The sequence below is a fragment of the Petaurus breviceps genome, unplaced genomic scaffold (genome assembly GCF_028583685.1).
Source record: "Petaurus breviceps papuanus isolate PSGF00001 unplaced genomic scaffold, PetGlider_PUasm1.0 520, whole genome shotgun sequence".
Classification (NCBI taxonomy): domain Eukaryota; kingdom Metazoa; phylum Chordata; class Mammalia; order Diprotodontia; family Petauridae; genus Petaurus; species Petaurus breviceps.
Window position 1 is genome coordinate 168,398 of NW_027186354.1, and position 20,340 is coordinate 188,737.

At 37.5% G+C, this 20,340-nt stretch overlaps 1 protein-coding gene across 5 annotated transcripts in view; it reads right to left on the bottom strand.

Annotated features, from left to right (window-relative positions):
* The window catches only part of KIF24 (kinesin family member 24), a 70,815-nt gene that overhangs the window by 11,604 nt on the left and 38,871 nt on the right, over nt 1–20,340 (bottom strand). For all 5 annotated transcript variants that reach the window (XM_069101897.1, XM_069101898.1, XM_069101893.1 and 2 more), the window contains 7 exons: nt 19,825–19,922; nt 17,582–17,797; nt 13,534–13,621; nt 4,300–4,421; nt 3,030–3,135; nt 2,029–2,100; nt 858–967 (listed from right to left, as the gene is read on the bottom strand). In XM_069101897.1, coding sequence (XP_068957998.1) covers nt 858–967; nt 2,029–2,100; nt 3,030–3,135; nt 4,300–4,421; nt 13,534–13,621; nt 17,582–17,797; nt 19,825–19,922 — 812 coding nt within the window. The remainder of the gene's footprint in view (nt 1–857; nt 968–2,028; nt 2,101–3,029; nt 3,136–4,299; nt 4,422–13,533; nt 13,622–17,581; nt 17,798–19,824; nt 19,923–20,340) is intronic.

A 20,340-nucleotide genomic window follows, 5' to 3' on the forward strand; every position in this document is an offset into this window, starting at 1 on the left:
GAAGCATCCAGTAGAGAAGAAAGGGAAAAACAAACCCTCAATAGAGTATGCTTCCTCAGCAACACAGGTGATGATTCCTAACTCTGTGGACAGGCAAGATCTAGAGGAATACCTAAGTCATCCCATTAGTTCCTTGTAGGCCTTTTCTTCCGGCCAGAAAGTTCGTGTCTAAACTGTATTCTTCCTGCTGTCGTGTGAGTTTTTCTCTCACTGCACTCTTAGCTGTGACGCCTGACCAGCACTATGAAAAAAACGTTCATGTGCTTGAGGAAAATATGAGCTTCTTCTCTCAAGGCTTCTCACAGACTTAGCTTTGCACTCCTCAATGATTTTGCTAGTCCTCTCTATATTTTCTGTGTCTCAAAATATCTAAGTAAATATCTGAGCAATATCTGAGTAAAAACCTATAACCCTATGTGGTGCTGAAATTACCAAGCATATTAAAGCACCATTCCTTCCATCCTAGGCAATTGTTTAGACATGCCAAGAGCATACCTGTCCTTTTCATTAGCCTGCTGACTCATATTAACTGCTACATGCTACTGGAGAGTAACATCAAACAGTATCAGAGGTGGAAGGGACCTTCAAGGTTGTCTGGCCCAACTCACCTTCGTAAATAAGGGTGCCAAATGACTTCATTAATGTTATATGACTAAGTAGTGGGGCAGGGACTAGAGCCCAAGTCTCTGGACTCTTTCTGCATTGCCTGTATTCATTCCTGCCAAATTTGCAAAGTGTCAAAGATAACCAAATAAGCTCCTACAAAAGCAATAATTCGCTATCACAGAACTACTGTCAAAACTTATAGGAGTACATCTGTATGAAACCATTTGTAGATAAGAAGTCTCTTTTCTCACCTGTCAGCATAACGTAACGTGTTCAAGGTATGCTCTGTAGCCATGTGGCTAGGTGAGACATTGGCAATCATGCAGGTTTTGGAGTTACCAATGAAAGAATCCTTCAGTACCTATCAAGAAAAAAAAAGCTTGTAAATATTTTAGGTCAACTAATTTTAGCCAGTTAACACATATTCACTGGGTACCTACTATGTATGGACACTGTAGACACGGCTTCATAAAATTGATATCTATCAATAGGACCAGCAAAACAGTAGGGTAATATAGTAGAAAGAGCCTTGGACTGGAAGCCAAAACGTTTGGGTTCTGGTCCCTGATTCAATACTAATTAGCTAGACAGTTCTGACCTGGTTGCTTCTTCTCTCAGGATATCCTCTATAAAACAAGAGCTGTGACCAGATTAAGTCTAAAGTCCTTCCCATCAGAGTTCTTATGACTGGATCACCTCTAAGGTCAACTCTAGCTCCAGTCCATGTGACTCTGGTTAATTACAGACTTATCATATCTGGCTCACAAAATCAAAAGTTATGGGGCGGCTAGGCGGTACAGTGAATAGAGCACCGGCCCTGGAGTCAGGAAGACCTGAGTTCAAATATGAACTCAGACACTTAACACTTACTAGCCATGTGACCTTGGGCAAGTCACTTAACCCCAATTGCCCTGCTCTCCCCCCTACAAAAAAGCAAAAAAAAAAAAAAAATCGAAAGTGATGTCATATTTCAGGGAAGATGACATGACAGACAATGCAAAAACACAAGATAAAACAATGGTGCTCCATTCTCTGTCACCTTGATGTTTATGAAGCACATCCCTGAAGCAGCCCCGCAGGCTAGGTAGTAAAAGTGTATCTACTTTACAAGATAAAGAAACTGAAAGTAAGAGAAAAGTAATGGATTGCCCAGGTCCAGGCAATGTCAGAGCCAGGACATGAAGGAAGCCTGCAGCACTCTTTTTGATACGCCATGATGACCTTCAATTGCCAAAAGTGGGCACTGATGCAGTCCTTCTACTGTAATTATTTTTTCATGTCTTTCTATGCTATTAGATTGTAAGCCCTTGGAGGGCGGAGGATATATTTCATTCATCTTTGTAGTTCCCATAATGCTCAGCATGGTGTGCTCTATGTACTAGTCATTGAATGAATGTAAAACAGAGGAAAACCTGAATTTACCTGAGTTAATTTGCTTTGTCTGAAGGGAGTATGAGCATGTTCCTGGTCCAATGCACGGATGCATTCTTTTAGCTAACAACAGGAGAGAAAAAAGCAATACATCTCTTAGGCATTGAAATGCAGATACGTGCCTAGGAAGTTTTAAGTTTGCACTTTCTCCACACCGAAACAGGGTTCAGATTGTACCACTTACCTTATGTGGCCAGGGGGAAGGGTTCAGAGCATACTAAGCCTGTATCCTCCCTCATGGGACTTGGGGATGTTGGAAGTGACAATTCAGGAGGGTACTAGTGGAAGAAATCTTAAGAGTTCTGGCTTCCCCACCATCCACCAAAAAAGGGACACGTGTATATAAGACTATCATATTTAATGTATGTAGGTATGGATTTAAATATAGCAATGTGATACAGGGAAAAGAATACTAGGTTGGGAGAGAAGACTTAAAACAGGTACCTGTTCCATCACTTACTATACCTATACTTACTATAGCTATGTCACTTGACCAATCACTTAGCCATCACAGGCCTCATTTTCTTGATCCATAAAATGGTAATAACAATATCCATTTAATTGAAATTCCACATTCTTTATGAATCTTTCCCTGAACTCTCCAGCCCTTCCAGCTCTGAATTTCTATGACATTTGTTGTTTATTGTTTTATCACCCTACTCAGCTTTTTAGTTAAATGCTACTCTGTATATTAATAATAGTTTCCTGACTCATCTTCTTGTGACTTGAGGGCTCTTGGTAGGAACTAAAACTAGAAAACATAGGCAACCAGGAAAAGTGTATAAAATCTCAATGATATTGCTACCTCCAGCAATACTTCTGAAAAAAATACTGCTGGTAAGGACATTCCCTGGCCACCCAGGGCCACTCTCAGGTAGGTGAGCATGCCCATCTTTACAGTGATCTGAAATATATCAGCACTACATATGAAGCAAGCATGCATTCACACAAACAGAAAAATAATTTTCTTCACTTTAAAAACAACAACTTACAGCTAGAAGGCTCTGGTTTATTTCAGCACCTTCAATTTTAGTTTGTTTATCTGAATCTCTGGCATCAGCTGCTCTCTCACTTCCAGCCAAGTCGATGAAAGATATCCTAGTGGGGAAAAAAAAGGATTTATTTAGCCTGGGGTTTTCCTATAAAATTTGATAGCAGACAACAACATGCTATAATATTAAAAGCACAATAACCCTTAATACTTTCCCTTCTCAAGAAAGGAAAAATGTTTCATAGCTTCCCTGAGGTATCATAATAACATGTTATACCAAGAACCTGTGGCACAAGGAACAGCATTCTAGCACTGTATTCCCATAGCAATTGATCACACCGATGCTTCATGCCAGATTATCACAATGCAAGTCACTTGGTTCTGAAGGCAGTTCTGAGGAAAGGGATTAGATGTCAGACTTCTTTCCAGAACCCTCCTGTGAAATGAGGTACAGAACCAAGGCAAACTGAGTTCTTCTCGCCATGATAAGGTATCAGTTGTGAGGGCAATTGCTTACTGCTGATACCCCAGGGTACACATGCATGCGTGTACGTGGGCATACACGCGAGCACACACACACACACACACACACATAATAAAACAAAACTCAACAAGACCTTGAATTATAATGGTTTCCATGAAAACAAAGACAATTTCAGGGAGGCATACATAACTGAGGATAAATCATTCCTCTCCAAGTTGGGGAAGAACCATTTAAAGATAAGATAAAGTAGTTTCTGATACTTCAGAAGTGACAGTTCTGGAAATTTTAAATAGACTAATTTTTATTTTATCTATTATTTTCCAATAAAGATAAGCAGACATGTTATTCAAATGTTTGCTGAACTCATCAATTAATATGCTAAGGAGATGACTAGTAAAAAAAAAACAAATCACTATAGAAAATTAATTTAAAATGTACTCCCATTTTCTTTCTTCATTCAAATATGTATTTTTTGTGGGTCAGGGAGAAGAGAAGACTTTCAATTCTCTTAAATCCATCTCTCCTTTTCCTGTACTAATATTTTTATAGCAAGCAGAAACTGTTGTCCCTTTATATATAGCATAGGGCTTGCCAGGAAAAGGTCATCATTTTATTTTGTGCTTGCCAATGGCAGTTTTTCCTGGGACTTCTACAGGCAGACAAATCCCACTTTCCATCTCTGAAGAATGACATATCATTGGACTACTTGGTTGTTTCTGAAACATTGTGATAGAAGACTAGTGATTTAACCCATCACATTCAATGACTCTTTTGTTTTCCATCTTACCTTCCAGAGGTTCTCTTGGCTGAATCTTTTATCTGAATTTGGATGATAGCATGGGAACGGGAGGAATCTGAATTGACTCCAGTAGCACCAGTGCTACGTTCCTTGCCACCCTTCAAAATAACCTGAAAGATAAAAAGAACATCTTACATGAAGAATAAACATACAATGTAATATATTATTCCAGTCCCTCACACACACACACACACACAATCAAGCAATCAATAAACAGTGTTTATTAAGCACCTATTACATAGTAAGCACTATGCAATATACTGAGCATTCAAGTACAAAGAATGAAGCAATCCCTACTCACAATGAACTTATATTCAAATAAGGGAGACAAGTACATATAAAAATGTATACAACATAAGTAAATAAACACATGCACAGAGCAGTTGAATATGAGGTAGTTTAGGAGGGAGGGCACTAGCAGTTGAGGGATAAGGAAAGGCTTCATACAGAAGATGGTGACTGAGAGACATCTTAAAGGGAGGGATTCTATGAGTCAAAGGTTAAAAAGGAGTACATTATAGAAATGGGGACAACCATCGAAAAGGCTTGGACACAAGCAGTGGAAAGTTACAAGTGAAGAATAGAGAGGAAGTTAGTCTGGCTGGATTACAGAATACAGGAAAAAACCACCACCAGTTTGGAATCTATAACTGTATTACACTCAAGTCCACACCTCTCCATCTTCTGCAAAAGAACAGCATGCTGACTATTTTGCTAAATTCTGTGTAAACTGAATATTTAGCATTCTCCTGATCCTATCAGTTTAGTACCTCATCAGAAAAAGAAATAAGGTTAATCTGGTCTGGCTTGTTCTTGTTAAAGCCAAGCTGCTTCTTTGTGATCAACAGTTCCTTTTCTAGATCTTTTAAATAATGCATTTTAGGATTATGCCAAGAATAAAAGTTTGTTGGCCTATGGTTTATAGGCCTTATCTTTTTCCTTTTTTTGGGGGGGGGGGATGAGGTTTATAGGGACCAGGTGAATAGAATTCATTAAGGGAAGCTTAGTTTCTCCTTGTTACTATCTCCTTACTTATTCTTAGACATTTTGATTCTGTCCTTTCCAATCCAAAGGTCAATGTCCTTGGCAGAGAAAAAAAAAAGAAACGAACAGTGCCACCTTATCTCTGTTATTTGCCCCAAGCAGCAATCCTTTCCTTTCTTTGATTCTTCTCTTTTACTCAATATAGCTTTTAAAAGACGCATTTTGTTCTTAGTCTCCCTGCCTCCATCAGCTCATTCTAAGCTTTAGCAGTTATGACACGAATTTTGTACTAGACAACATTTCTGTATTCAGTCTCTGTTGCCTGTCCTTGCTTCCATCTTCTGTATATCTTTTAAAGATCTAAATTGACTGGTGAATTACCTGTGCCTTCACATCAACTTTATCACATAGTTTTCATTTTCTCATTTAAATTATTTCTCTTGGTTTCTTGTCATTCTTGAGAATTTCTCTTTCCTGTGTTGACTTCCCTCGAAGAATTTTAGTCCATGATGTCTTACCTATACTTCCTCTGAAATATCTGAACTCTGCTCTACCAAAAATCTAGGATACATGTCAGACTATACTCAGCTTCTGTTCAGTTTTCAAACTCTAGGAGAGAGTGGTTTCTTCCTGTTAATGTTCCAATAATTTCTACTCCAACAACTAGTTCTTCCTTAGTAGTGAAATTTTGTTCCATAATGGAATCCCCCCCTTGTTGGCTCTTCCATATTCTGAAAGATGAAATTATCATTAGGGCAAGTCAAGAAGTTACTGACTTAGCTACTCCACTATTGGCAATGAGAGCTCCTGGAGATATCAAGATAAATGCAATGCCCTCTCACTACATACTTCTGTGTCAGGATCTGTTTTCCAAACTCATCCATATCCTCTTTCTGTCTAAATGGTTTACAATATACTTTGATGATAAAAAGCAGTTATAATTTCCCTTCCATTGATGTTACCTATCCTGTTTATTATGAAAAAAGTATATCCATCAGAGGCATATTCCACTCAAAGTTTTACTCTTCTCAAAGCTAAGTACTTTAAAAACCTTCAAGTACTCCAGAAATGTCAGTTGTTATGACAATTACCAAAAGCACTCTGATGGGGGTGTGTGTGTGTGGGGGGGGGTGGCTCTGTCTTATCTCCTGTGGGCCTATAGAATGGAATCCCTAAGAAGGGAGGGTTTACTTGTCTTCCTGGGCTTTAGAAGGATGAAGGAAAATCCAACTTATTCAGAAACTGGCAGAGCAGTGATTTCTGATGAGGATGAGACTGGGCTCATAGGCTGTGCAATTTCTTAAAGAGCTGTTCTTAGGCCCCACCTGTGTAGGGTAGAGGAAGACAGAAAGGAGGGAAGACTGTCCCACAGGGTACTTCTGAGTTTGCTGTTTTAAAACATCTATCTTTAAGTCAAAATGGGTTATTTGACATTTGTGTTACTAGAACTCTTTTAAAGCACAGTGAGTCAAGCAAAATAATTCAGCTCATGGGCCATAAAGCCTTCAGTTGAGGAACTCTTACCAAAATCAGATGGTAGGGGAAGCTGTGAGTTGGCACAACCATTCTGAAAGGTAATTCAGAATTATGCAAATAAAGTGCCTAAAATATCCATGTCCCAGAGATCCCACTATTAAGCATATGTCCTCCAAGGTGGTCACTGACAAAAGGAAGGATAGATACACACACACCAAAATATTTGTAGTAGCACGTTTTGAGCAGTACTTTGAGTACTTTTTTGAGGTGCAAAGAACTGGAAAGCAGATGCCTATCAACTGGGGAATGACTAAACATACATGAGTATAAATAGACTTAACGAGTTATATGAAATGATAACTATAATGAATAATGAAAAGCAGGAAAGGACTTACATGAATTGATACAAAGTGAAGGAAGCAAAATTAAGAAAACAATATACATAATAACTGTAACACTAATATAAAAGGAAATTAAGAGCAATAAAAATAGAAAATGAATGCCACAAAATTACATAGATCAATTATGGTCCAAAAGAAAGGAAATGGAAGATGCCACATCACTCTACTGCAGAGGCAGGAGGCCCACAGATGTGGAACACTGAATATAATTTCAGACTTTTCTGATAGATTGATTGGTTTTGCTGATTTCTTGTTTTTCTTTTTTTTTACTTTAAAAATATTATTGTTATACAGGATGGCTCTTGGAAAAGGGAAGAAATATTGGGAGAAATTTTAGGAATGTAAAAACAAAACATATCAATAAAAATTTAAAGAAAAAAGAAACCAGTATTTCAAAATTATAAAGAACAAATTTGGCCTCAAAGATGTGAGAAAGCACCTCCTCCCCACTCCTCTGTAGAGGTGGAAAGTCTATATTTAAGGAACATTGCATATAATGTTAGATATTTTGAATTTATTGACTGGTTTTGTTGAATTTTGTTCTTTTTCCTAAAAAAAAAAAAACAACAAACAAACAATGCACACACACAAAAACAAACCCAACAAAACCTTATTTTAGGGGATGGTTTTCTAGGGACAGGGTAGAGATACAGAAAGAAATCTAAGTGATGTTAAAAACAAGACCTCAACAAAAATCTATATAAAGAAATAAAATGGTCACTGTGATGGCAGCGCTGGGGCACCCTGACCCGAAGGCCTTGTCTCAGTTGTGATGGATCAGCCCTAGCCTCTGGGTGACCCCCATGGCCCCAGCCTCCAGAGCCCTGAAGACTTGGGGAAATACCCCCAAATATGGACTCATATTTCATTCAACCTTCATTGGCTGTGCGGCCACCAAGAATAAAGGCAGAATCTCCAGATATCTGGCAAACAAATGAAGTATTGCATCACGGATCGACTGCTTTTTTGAGGTCCCCACAAATGTGTTTGGGCAGAAGCTATGGGAACAGATCGAGGAACGCCTGTCGTTCTGTGAGACTGGGGACTCACCCTGCAAGAATCTGGATATCATGAAAGAGGCAGTAAATGAGGCAGGGGAAATGGTGGCAGAGACTAGGAGGAAGCAGGCCAAAAAGGAAAAGAAGTGGCTGAAGAAAGAGAAGAAGTGCTTAGAGGCTTTGGCAGCTGAAGAAAACAGCATTCCTGAGAATAGACAGGAAACCGAGAATAGGGTTAGAGAAGCCAAAAAAGAAAACAAAACGGCAGGTGGAGGAGACAGAAGAAACCCCTGAGGAGGAGTTGTCCATACCCCCCCAAACCCAAGAAAAAGAAAAAACTCTTATGCTCAGAAGAGGATGGCATAGCAGACTCACCCACTCCAGCCAAGAAAGAAAAGAAAAAGGCACAGAAGAGCTCTGGGGGCGAGGACTAATGAATATTGGTGGAGAGCCCAGACCTGGGGCCCAGCACAGAGGGCCAAGACTTCCCTTCCCCTCCCTCAATCCCAATAAAGACACAAACTCACAGAATGCTTTAAAAAAAAAAAAAAGAAATAAAATGGGAAAAAGCCTAAATGAAAAAATATAAAGGACTGCAAATTCGTAACAGAAAATATGCCATTAGGGGTGGCCAGGTGGCTCAGTGAGTAAGAGCACCCGCCCCAGAGTCGGGATGACCTGGGATCAAATCCAGGCTCAGATATTTACCACCACACCCAGAAATAACTGGCCATGTAACCTTGAGCAAGTTACTTAACCCCAATTGCTTTAAAAAAAAAAAAAAAAAGAAAATATGCCATTCCTGTTGTCTTTTAACTATTATACTAAAAAAGAATATGAATACTTAGGAAAAATGTCTCTGTCACTATGTACTTTGTATCTCATAAATTCTTTTTTTAAAATAAGGTGTTTTTTTTTTTAAAGCAATCTGGGTTAAGTAACTTGCTCAAGGTTACACAGCCAGTTATTTCTGGGTGTGGTGCTGAGTATTTGTGCCCGGATTTGATCCAGGTCATCCCGACACTGGAGTCAGTGCTCTTACTCGCTGAGCCACCTGGCCGCCCCTAAGCAATTGGGGTTAAGTGCTCAAGGTTACATGGCCAGGTGTTTCTGGGTGGGTGCTAAGTGTCTGAGCCCCGGATTCCATCTCCAGGTCTTCTCAACACTGGAGCCGGCGCTCTTACTCGCTGTGCTACCTGGATGCCCCTTAAAATAAGGTTTTAATGATACTTTCTATTTCTTACATTACCACAGTATCCCAGGTATCCTCCCCTTCCCCCGAAAAAGTCATCTCAAATGACAAATAGTATTTTTTGGAGAGCAAAAGAAAAGCCAGTACAGTTTTAACTGATCAATATGCTGAAAAAGTCCAATAACATGTGCAATGTTTAATACCTGTGGACTTCCATGAAGACACCATGGAGGTGTCTTCTCATATCTCTTCATTCTTGTCCTACTTGATCTTTACAATTTTGACACTTTTACTTTTGATTTTTTGGTTTACATTGTTGTAGTTGCCATGCATACTGTTTTCTTAGCTCTGCTTACTTCACTCTGCATCAGTTCATATAAATCTTTCCATGCTTCTCTGTATTCATCACATGCATTTCTTACAGCACAGTGATATTCCATTACATTCATGTACCACAATTTGTTTAGCCATTCTCCAACTGATAGGCAGTTACTTTGTTTCCAATTCTCAGGTATCACACACAAAAAAGCTCCTATAAATATATCGGAGTATATATGGATTTTTCCTTATTGATGGCTTCCTTGGGGTATAAGCTCAGCAACAGAGTCTCTGGTTCAGAGGGTATGGACATTTTAGTCAATTTAGTTGCACATTTCTAAATTGCTTTGAAAATGGTTTACCACTTCACAGCTCCATCAACAATAATACATTGTACCTTTCTTTCTATATAATGCCTCTAACAAGGACTGTTGCCATTTTTTTTTTCATTTTTGCTGTAGTGTGTTTTGATTTGTATTTCTCCTATTGTAAGTTTTTTGAACTATTTTTTCATGTGGTTGTGAATATTTGGCAGTTCTTTTGAGAACTGTTTGTTCATATTCTTTGACCATTCATCTATTGGGGAACGGCTATTAGTCAATAGTAAATAAGCTTCCCAAAGTACTACTTCACTATAAATTATAAAAGATATCCTCATGCCTTCTGTTAGGAAAGATGTTCTGGGATAATAAAGGCCATGCTTATATAACAAGGAAAGCAGATTATGAAAAATCCTCTTGAATAAGTGTAATGGGAATGGGAATCTGAAGATCTTCCATGCCCTTTGATAGGCTTAAGTGAATCTGAGAACCTTCCCTGATTTGAAAATATACTCTGCCCCCTAATAAGCTGAATGTAGTCACATGGAGCCTGTGGCAGGAGGCTTGTTTTTTAGGAAGACCCACACCTTGTTACTTTGTAATTGGACAGTGGATCAAGAGGGTTGTGACATTCTCTGACTGTGGAGAAGGCTATATATACCCTGATGTGATGTTCTGCTTTGGGGCTCACTTTGGGAAGAGTTGTGTGATTTTGCCATTGAGACTCTGGGCAGCTGTTGAGCCCCCTGGCTTTGAAAACCCAGATGTTGGTGCTTCCCTCTCTGGTAACTGACTAGGTATGGATGTAATGGTCAGACAGCTGGAAGCCTGTCTGCTGATCTGTTTCTGTCTGTGTTTTCTTGTCTGCTTGTAACTTGTTTGTGTTCTCTGAAATTCAGGGTACTGACTTTTCCCGCTGAACTAGGTAAATGACATATGTTTGATTAAAGTAAGATTGCTAACCCTTTATGAGTTGCCTTCCTTTAGAAAAGCAGATCTAAGAACGTGTGCTAGCAGCCATCCTGGGCATGCTAGGGGGCTTGCTGCTACAATAAATCTTGAAATAATTTTCAGATTTGTTCTTATCTGAAAAATTTTATACCTTTTAGTCAAGGAAAAGAGATTTCTTCTATTCTTCTCACCTGAAGTCTTCCACCAAAATTATAGAGAAGGCACTACCCCATGAAAGTTCCCAATTAATAGGAAAAAATGAAGGTATAGAGAGAGTGTATTGGGAATAATGAGACAATGGATCCTTCTTCTGGCTTCTCTTCAATGACTTCAAATTTTCTGAAGGCTATTTCTCTAGAGACTGTCTATGTTGAAACTTTTGCACCTACTTGACATGTTTTGTTTTGTTTTCCCCCCAAAGCCATATGAATTTTCCAGTTGGGAAGTTCAGTAGCAACTCAGTACTCAGAGGGATCACTGAAAGATAGATGTGGTTATGATACTACACATGCCTTCGCAATTGCCAGGAGATGACTGCTTTTCAGTCAATAGCTAGGACTTTGCAAACTGGCCAAAGTTCAATATCTTCCTTGGGTTTCAGCTTCCAAGACAAGAGGCAAATAGTCACACCACAGGAGAACCTCAGCACCCATGTTGGATTTGAAAGGCTGCTTTTCTTGCACTCAGCTTAGAGATATGGTCCCCACATCAAAATCAATCTGCCCGGTCAACTTGCAGGCCTGATTCCCAACTTGTGAGGTTTTTTTAAAGCAATATAAGAAATTAAAAATGTTTTCCCTTCCCTTATAAATTCTCACACCTAATAGCTTAAGTCTAATCCTTGAAAAAAAAAGTAACTTTGGCCAGATGTAATGGTGTATAGCTATAATACCAGCTCCTGGGGGACGCACAGGCCAGTGGATCTCTTGAGCTTGGAAATCTAGAACTGCAGTGAGCTAAGCTAATTGAGTATTTTCCACTGAGTCTACACCAATTATGGGGAGCCCCAAAGAATAAGGGGCCTTGTAAGGAGAGGCATACTAGCTGGGTTGAAAATGGAGCTCTGCTTTATGAAGCTTCATCTTAAAGCTTCTCTGCCCACTAGAGTGGGAACAGGTCCATGAATGACCATTGCACTTCCTGCCTGGATGAGATATGCAGACACAGTCTCAAAACAAAAAAAGTTAATTTTGGAAAATTTCCTTTAGGCAAATTCCCACTAAAAGATACCTTGTGCTAGGGGACCAGGTGGAAATGGCATGGTCCCCTGCTACCTAGTAGCTTCTAATCTATTGGGGGGATGGGGAGGAGAAGAGGATAAGACAGATACAGAAATTAAACTGGAGTGACTAAGTATGTCTTGAAGATGAAAAAATATAACACCCTCCCTTTCACAGGAGGTGGGGGAGAACTATGGATACGAAATATTGCGTATACAGTTAAGACTCAATTGATTATGTTGGTTTTCCTGAACCACTTTCTTTTTTTTCTCCTCCTCTATTTTTATTACATGGGATGGCTTGATGGGGAAGGGATAAATTCTGAAATGAAGGAAACATAAAAATGAAGGATATTAATAAAAAACAAAAAATAAAAGATATACATACAAATAATTAACAATAACAAAGTGGTATAGTGTTGGAATGGGAATGCACAGGCCATGTTGGGAGAAAGGATATAGAATAGCTTTTCTGGAGTAGTAACAGTGAGAGTAAAGTCAACAGGGGGCCAACTTATGAAAAATCTTTTCTTTTAGAACAGGTCTATAAAGGTGAACCCGTATAATGGTACTTTCCTATTCCAGCCAGTCTTTCCAAAATCCTTGTGGAAGTTATGGCTGAAGTTCAAAAACCTTCCTGATGAGTTAAATTAAAGAGAAGTCCTTACAGATATGACATCATGACTTTTCAGCCCTCTAGCAGCACTTGTTAGAAAAAGCTTCTGAAGGGAATCAATGTCCTTGAGGTGTGGAAAGTTCATAAGAAGTAAGTTTAATAAGTGTGGCTCTGGATAAAATTACTCTGACAGGAAAGTATGTTGAAACATCCTTTAAAATTAATCTTTGGAGGCTCTAGGGAATAGCCTCTTTCAACTTCAGTGACGGTATATTCTAAACCCCCTCAGCTTCCAAAGTATTATGAAATATAAGCAATACAAAGAAATGGGGAACCTTGTAAGAGATAGGCTTTCCCCTTTGCAAAAAAAAAAATTCCACTTTAAAAATTTTTTTACTTTAAGTCAGAGGCCCTTGGGTTAAGTGAATATTTCCATTTCTTTAAATACTTACAGTTAAAAGCAGCACTGAGACTACAAATAAGGCTTACCTCTAAAGTCTGCCTATTCACCATTTCTTAAGGAACAATAGTATTCCATTACATTCAAATACTACAACTTGTTCAGCCATTCTCCAATTGATGGGCATTGCCTCAAATTCCAATTCTTGGCCACCACAAAAAGAGCTGCTACACATAGTTTCGTACAAGTGTGTCCTTTTCCCATTTTTATGATCTCTTTGGGATACAGCCCTAGAAAAGGTATTGTTAGATCAAAGGGTATATACAATTTTTTATAGTAAGGCTTACCTCTAAAAGGAGATCCACACTATTGACTGGAAGTTCCTGCAGTCCCACTATCTGTACAACATGCTTACTATCTTCTCTTGCAAAAAGTCTGCAGGAGTAAGAACAATGTTAATGAGGATCTAACTAAGGACAGCAAGGAATACCTACCAGGTTCTATGTTTCAAAGTCACAGAAAAGTGAAAACTAGAAAATTATTGGCTATCTCTAGAATATAAAGCTAAACTAGTATAGAAAATGCCAACTTTTATTTACCTTGTAGATTTAAAAAACAGTATTAAAAGGAAATTGATCAAGACTAGTAATAATACCAATAAAACAATTTAAAATAAATTCTAAAATACATTTCCAAAATCTAAACCATTTAGAATACTCAATTCCCAACCCTTCCCCCAGCATCTAGTTTCAATATTCTTTTTAATAAAAAAGGAGACTTTGGTAGAAGAAGACTTGGGTCAGTTAAGGGACCATTTGAAAGTGTGAAGAATACTAACAAAATTTTAAAAGGAAACGAGTCTTTTACATCTAAGAAGAAAATTTTAAAATAAACTGAATACTTATGTTGGCAAAGTCCTTTAGTATTTTTGAACAATTCAAAAAACTTTGCATTTCAAAGCTACTTTTTTTGATAGTTTTATTACTACAGTATTAAACCTGCATGAAATCACAAAATTTAAAAGTTGAAAGGATCTCAGTGGACATCTAGACTAAAATCAGTAAGTCAGATATAGTGGTACATGCTTGTAATTCCAATTACTTTAGAGGTTGAACCCTGAGCATCTCTTGAGCTTGGGTGTTCTGAGTTGCAATGAGCTATGTCAGTTAGATGTCCATGTTAAGTCTGGCATTAATAAAATAAGACCCCATCAGTGAGAGACCACCAGTTCAGCTAAAGAGGGACAAACCAGTCTAGGTCAGAAATGGAACAGATTAAAGCTCCCACGAATAGCCCCTGTACTTTCAGCCTGGGTGAAACAGGGAGATTCAGTCTTTTAAAAAAGAAATTTCAAGAATAAAAATGAGAAGATATGACACTCCATTGGGGAGATGCCAACTTGACCTATTTAAACCAAATGTTGACAATGAAAATTGGAAATACATAAAAGAACTGATACTGGCACAGCTCATCATCATTTCCAAAGGAAGTTTAGTATTTCAACTGCCATTACTAAAAGTCCAAAAGAGTTTAATAAATCTGACAGCCAGCAAATGTTTGATCACTTCACCAAGCAGCCAAAAGCAAGACTGATTAAAATAGGAATCTGTTTCTAAAAGGTTATGTAGGAAGATAGTGGAAAATAATCTAGAAATGCTACTTCATAAAACAGAAAGAAGCAGTAGAGGGAAAAACAGGTTTACACAAGATTAATGAGAGAGCTAACTAAGCCAGATTATTTTGAGAGTATTTAAGGATGAAAATAAGAGGACAACAAACAGATGATAAATGTAAAAGATCTGTAAAAATTCATCTAAGGTCACATAATCAACCAGACGGCAATTTGTTTTCCACAATCTAAAATTCTCCCTCAAAAGCAAATATATACACATATATAAATTCTAGAGTAACTTAAGGTAAATCCACAAGATAAGAAAACAGAAAACATTCTTCATGAAATAACACAGAATAGATGAAATATTTAAAACTTCCACTTAAGACAAGTGCAATGTTAATATTCGTAAAGATGTTTGGAATAGTCAGGGCCCTGGAAATAAGTAAACATTTCACTTTCCAAATAGAAAAAAAAATGGACACTAACCAGACTAATTTTCTTTTCTAAAAAACAAAACAAAACACAAAACTCTACTCTCCCTCCAAAGCAATTATAAACTCTTTCAGGACAAGTATCTTCTATTTCTCTGTATCGCCATAGCACCCAGCACAGTGCTATGCACATAACAAGTGCTCAAGCAGTATTTCTTGAGTCAATCTTATACCAAACAATGGTTAGAGAGAACATAATTTTGTCTTTGCAGTCAGAAGGGACGTTAGTCATTCACATTAGAGAGAGCTGGAGTCCAGAAGGAAATACTTAAGTCTCAGTCATACAGCTACATATCAAGCAAGCACTCAGATCCTGATTGGTGAGTCTTTCTATTGTTCCACAAACAGTGGTAATGGCGATTGGGTAGTTGGCACCACTGCTACCCCATGGTTGAAATATATGTATAAGTCCCAGCCTAGCTGAAAAATCTGAGATTTGACAGAATGTTTAGAAATAACTGAGAAGAGCATTTTGTGGGATATATTTGAAGCTTTCTGAGGGAAAATGAAGGCGAGAGGGGAAAACAGACCCTTTACAGTGTTTATGGCATAATAAGCTTTTGAGTCAAAGAGGAAGAGATAAAAATTCTAACTTCCTGAAATTGCTTTGATGACCAGGAGAATGGAGAAAGTCCTTAATTGAAAAGCTACCAATCACCTCTTAAATAATGAAATAATGAAACATAGAGTAGAAGATTACTGTAAGCAGCTGTCAGAACAATCAGATCAAGCTAGAAACCGTAGCTGATCCAATTTTATAGGATAAAATAGATTAGGATCCAAGGACTTTTTACAAACTGAAAAAGACCTTAAAGATGATCTATTCCAATGTGGAAAAATTGGGACACTAACACACCATTGCTGGAACTGTGAACTGATCCAACCATTTTGGAGAGCAATTTGGAATTATGCCTGAGTTATTAAACTGCCTGTGCCCTCTGACTCAGCAATACCACTATTAGGTCTGTTTCCGAAGGACTCATATGCTTTAAAATATTTATAACAGGTCTCTTTGTGGTGGCAAAGAACTGGAAATTGAGGTGATGCCCATCAGTTGGGGAAGAGTTTAACAAGCTGTAGTATATGATTGTGATGAAATACTACTGTGCTATAAAAAATGATGAGGTGGTTGATTTTAGAAAAACATGGAAAGACTCACAGGAAATAATGAAGATTGAAATGGACAGAACCAACAGAATGTAGTGTGCAGCAACAACAATATTGTATGAAGAACAATTGTGAATGACTAAATTATTTTGAGTATGATAAATGCTAAAATCAACTACAAAGGACTATCTACCCCCTGAGGAAGAACTGGTAAACAGAAGTATATATGATATGGTTTTACATATATGTATATACATACACACTATTTGTGTTTGATGGTGGCCTTCTCTACCGCAGGGTGGAGAAGAGGGAGGGGGAAAAAATTGCACAGCAGAGAGCAAAAGGAAACTTTAAGAAGTAAGCAAGCACAGAAAAGCAGGGTTGCTTTGAAAATGATGTATAATATTTATTACATAGTTTTTCAAAAAAAGTAAGCAGTGTGAAAGAGATACATGGTTTCATAATGAATCCACTATTTCTGTTGTGCTGTGTAAATGGAAAGTTTTTTTTTGTCTTTTTGTATTTAAGTTCAAAATGAATAATTTTTTTAAAAAAGATGATCTATTTTATTTTAAATTTTTTTTGCTTTTTGGAGGGGGAAAGGTAGGGCAATTGGGGTTAAGGGATTTGCCCAAGGTCACATAGCGTGTGTGTGTGTGTGTGTGTGTGTGTGTGTGTGTGTGTGTGTGTGTGTGTGTGTGTGTGAAGTGTCTGAGGCTGTATTTGAACTCAGGTCCTTCTGAGTCCAGGGCAGGTGGTCTATTCACTGTGCCACCTAGCCACCCCAAGATGATCTATTTTAACTCCTGGCGCAGAGGCCTTTTAAGATTCCTTCCAGTTCTATGGATTCTATAATACTTTGATCCTTCATTACAAAGGCTCTGAGACGGTAAATGACTTGACTGAGGTCACAAGTTGGTCGATGGCACAGTCAGGATCTTAAATGCAAGTCTTTTGTCTTTAAACTCAATATTTTTATTAACTCCATTCTATTTGACATACACTTATTAAATATCCATTGTCTCCAAGGCAAAAAGAAACTTAGAGTATTTATATTTCCGCCAAAGAATAATACCCCTACACAATGCCAATTTTTTTTTTCCAAAAATTATGACTCAGTGGAATTCTTACCCAAAGTAGTAATAACAAAATGCTTTATAGTTTCATGGTTGTGTCAGGTACCTTTTCCTGCCATTTAGAAGATCATAAAGTTGTCCACAGTAGATCTCATAAAAACTAATCCACACAGAGAGGTCTCTCCTTGGCTGGGTTAGGTCTATTTGCCTAAAGATGTCTTCAGCAGCGAGAGCATATAGCCCTGGGTTTTGATGAGTTCCTATCATGGTATAAGTCTTTCCAGCCCCTGTTTGTCCATATGCAAAGCAAGTGGCATTTCCTCTGTGAAAAGAATCATTAATTAGTATATGAATTTGACTCAGGCATATTATTAGACTACTAACCTGTGTGTAATAAAAAATGAGCTAGGTACATGAAATGTCTTTACAGAGTGGCTTATACTATAAATGCTCCAGGAGGGAAAAGAATTCACAAACAGATTTATTTACAGAACCAATGGTTTTTAAAAGATAACAGAAGAGAGGAACAAGGACTTCACTCAACCAATCAACCACCACACATTTACTGAGTTTCTACCATGGGCCCAGCTAGGCATTGTGTACATAGAAAAAAGAAATGATATGGTCTTTTCGCCACACTTGAGGATCTAGAGGCCTCGACGCTGCAGGTTCCCCACCCCTGGCTGGGGATATAAAATTTATGCACAGGAAATTAGTATAAATAAAATATAATCAAAATGCTAAATTTTATGATATTGCTTTTCAATAATCATAGTTTAATATGAGCTAGAACATTTGGGGAAGACTTCATGGAGGAGTAACTTGAGTCTAGGCCTTTAAGGATTGGTAGGAGTTGAAATGATAGAGAGAAAGGTAAATCCAGGTGAAAATGGGAACCAGAATCAGGGCCTCAGAGATAAGAATGAGCATGGTTTACAATAAAGAGATAGGTCTTACTGTTAATGTCAGAAGTAATGGAAAGTAAGATTAGATAATTAGGATAGGGCAAAATTACAAAAGGTTTAAAATGTCAAGCAGGGAAATTGAGAGTTGATAGGTAATATGAGCCTTTGCATAAATAACATTACACAGCACCTACCTGCAGCAAAGGAAAGAAGATAAAAATCAACTTGAAGCTAGGGAAGGAGGCTAAATTAAGCAATTATGGAGATATGAAAAAGTAAAATGGCAACAGTCACCATACAAAACATTTTCTTCACAACAACCTTGTGAGATGGGAAGGGCATGTATTCTTATCCCCATTTTACAGGGAAATTGAAGCCTAGAGAAGAGATTTCCAAAGCTATATACCTAATCAACGGCAAAACCTACATTCAATCCCTGGTCTTTTCACTCCAAGTCCAATGCTCTTTTCATTACACTGTACTTAAGATTAGGTTGCCTTATTAAGGACAGGGATCGTGTCTTTTATCCCCCTATAGTATCTAGTATGGTGTTCTGCAAATAGTAGGCATTCAATAAACTTTGCTAAGGGGACAGAAATGTAATTACAGGAGAAAATGAAAATATACAGGGGAAGAAATAGAAGAGAGGTGTATGGAAGACAAAAGTCAAGTTATGAAGGAAAGATAAATGTCAAAGGGAGAACAAAGTAGTTTTTTTAATGTCCACAACAAATTCAGAATTGTTTTAAGGGTACAGACTTATCTTTTTTATATATCGTCATGAAAGAGGCTCCTATCATACTCTCCATAATAAACCTGACTTACAGTAGTTTGACACCCCTCCACTACATACTGTCGAGTATAATGCAATTTAAATATATTCCAACTCATTTTATTAATTCATGTTCCTAAACTCTCCTCCCTCTAGAAAACTGTTAGATAAGAAATGCACAACTGAAAGACAATATATAAAAATTTTGTCTATTTGTGACTTTAATAAACTTTTAAACATCATTATTGTACTTATTGAAGAGTCTCACTTTGTGCTCTCATGAATACCCAATGCCTGATTATGGAAATCTTAATTTAGACTACAACAAGGATATATAATCCTAACTATCAAAATATCAGATTAAATACAACCAGTTGTTAAAACTTTAAATTCTCAGTACTCTGACAAATTATGTTCTTTAAAACAACCTCTATTTTCTTATTGCACAGAGAACAAAAATCACTCATGCATGAGGAGTAATGCAAATTTCTAGGTACTATGTCCTATAAATATTGATATTACATTTCCCCATATAGCTTAATTTAAATAATCATTAAATTAAAGTAGATAGAAAATTCTTAATTCATGTTTCATTCAGCATGAAAAATACAAAGAGGATTCACGTAGAAAAACAATATGTGAAAAGGAAAGAGAAACAAAGGACTAACCTACCCTTTAAAAATATGCTGAATTAGTGGGTGAGTGGTCTTCATATATACATCTTGATTGCTACACGTTTCACCAAAGACTTCATCAAAATAAAAAACATGCTGAAAAATAAATTTTATTTTTATGGAAAATACAGTGGATTTTTTTCAACTAAACCAATAAAATGACATATTTTAGCTTACAATAATGATAATTAACCCACAGACAGGATAAACAATCAGAAACTATCAAATGACAGTATCTTATTTTTCTCAGTTTCACTGCTTATATACAATAGCAACTAATGTGTGTAAGTATTTTTAACAAGGAAGATAAAAAAGGGGGGGAGGGGATTTTTGTTCCTGATAGAACTGCTGGAACACAAGAGCAACTAAAATTTCCCAGAGGGTTCTGGACAGAGAATCTTAATTCTTTCAGGCTATATCTCCATTAGTCAACTGTGATAAACGTTCCAAATAACTGGGGTTCCTAGTGAAGATCCCAGTTTACATTACTTAGGCATCAAACTCTAGACATCTT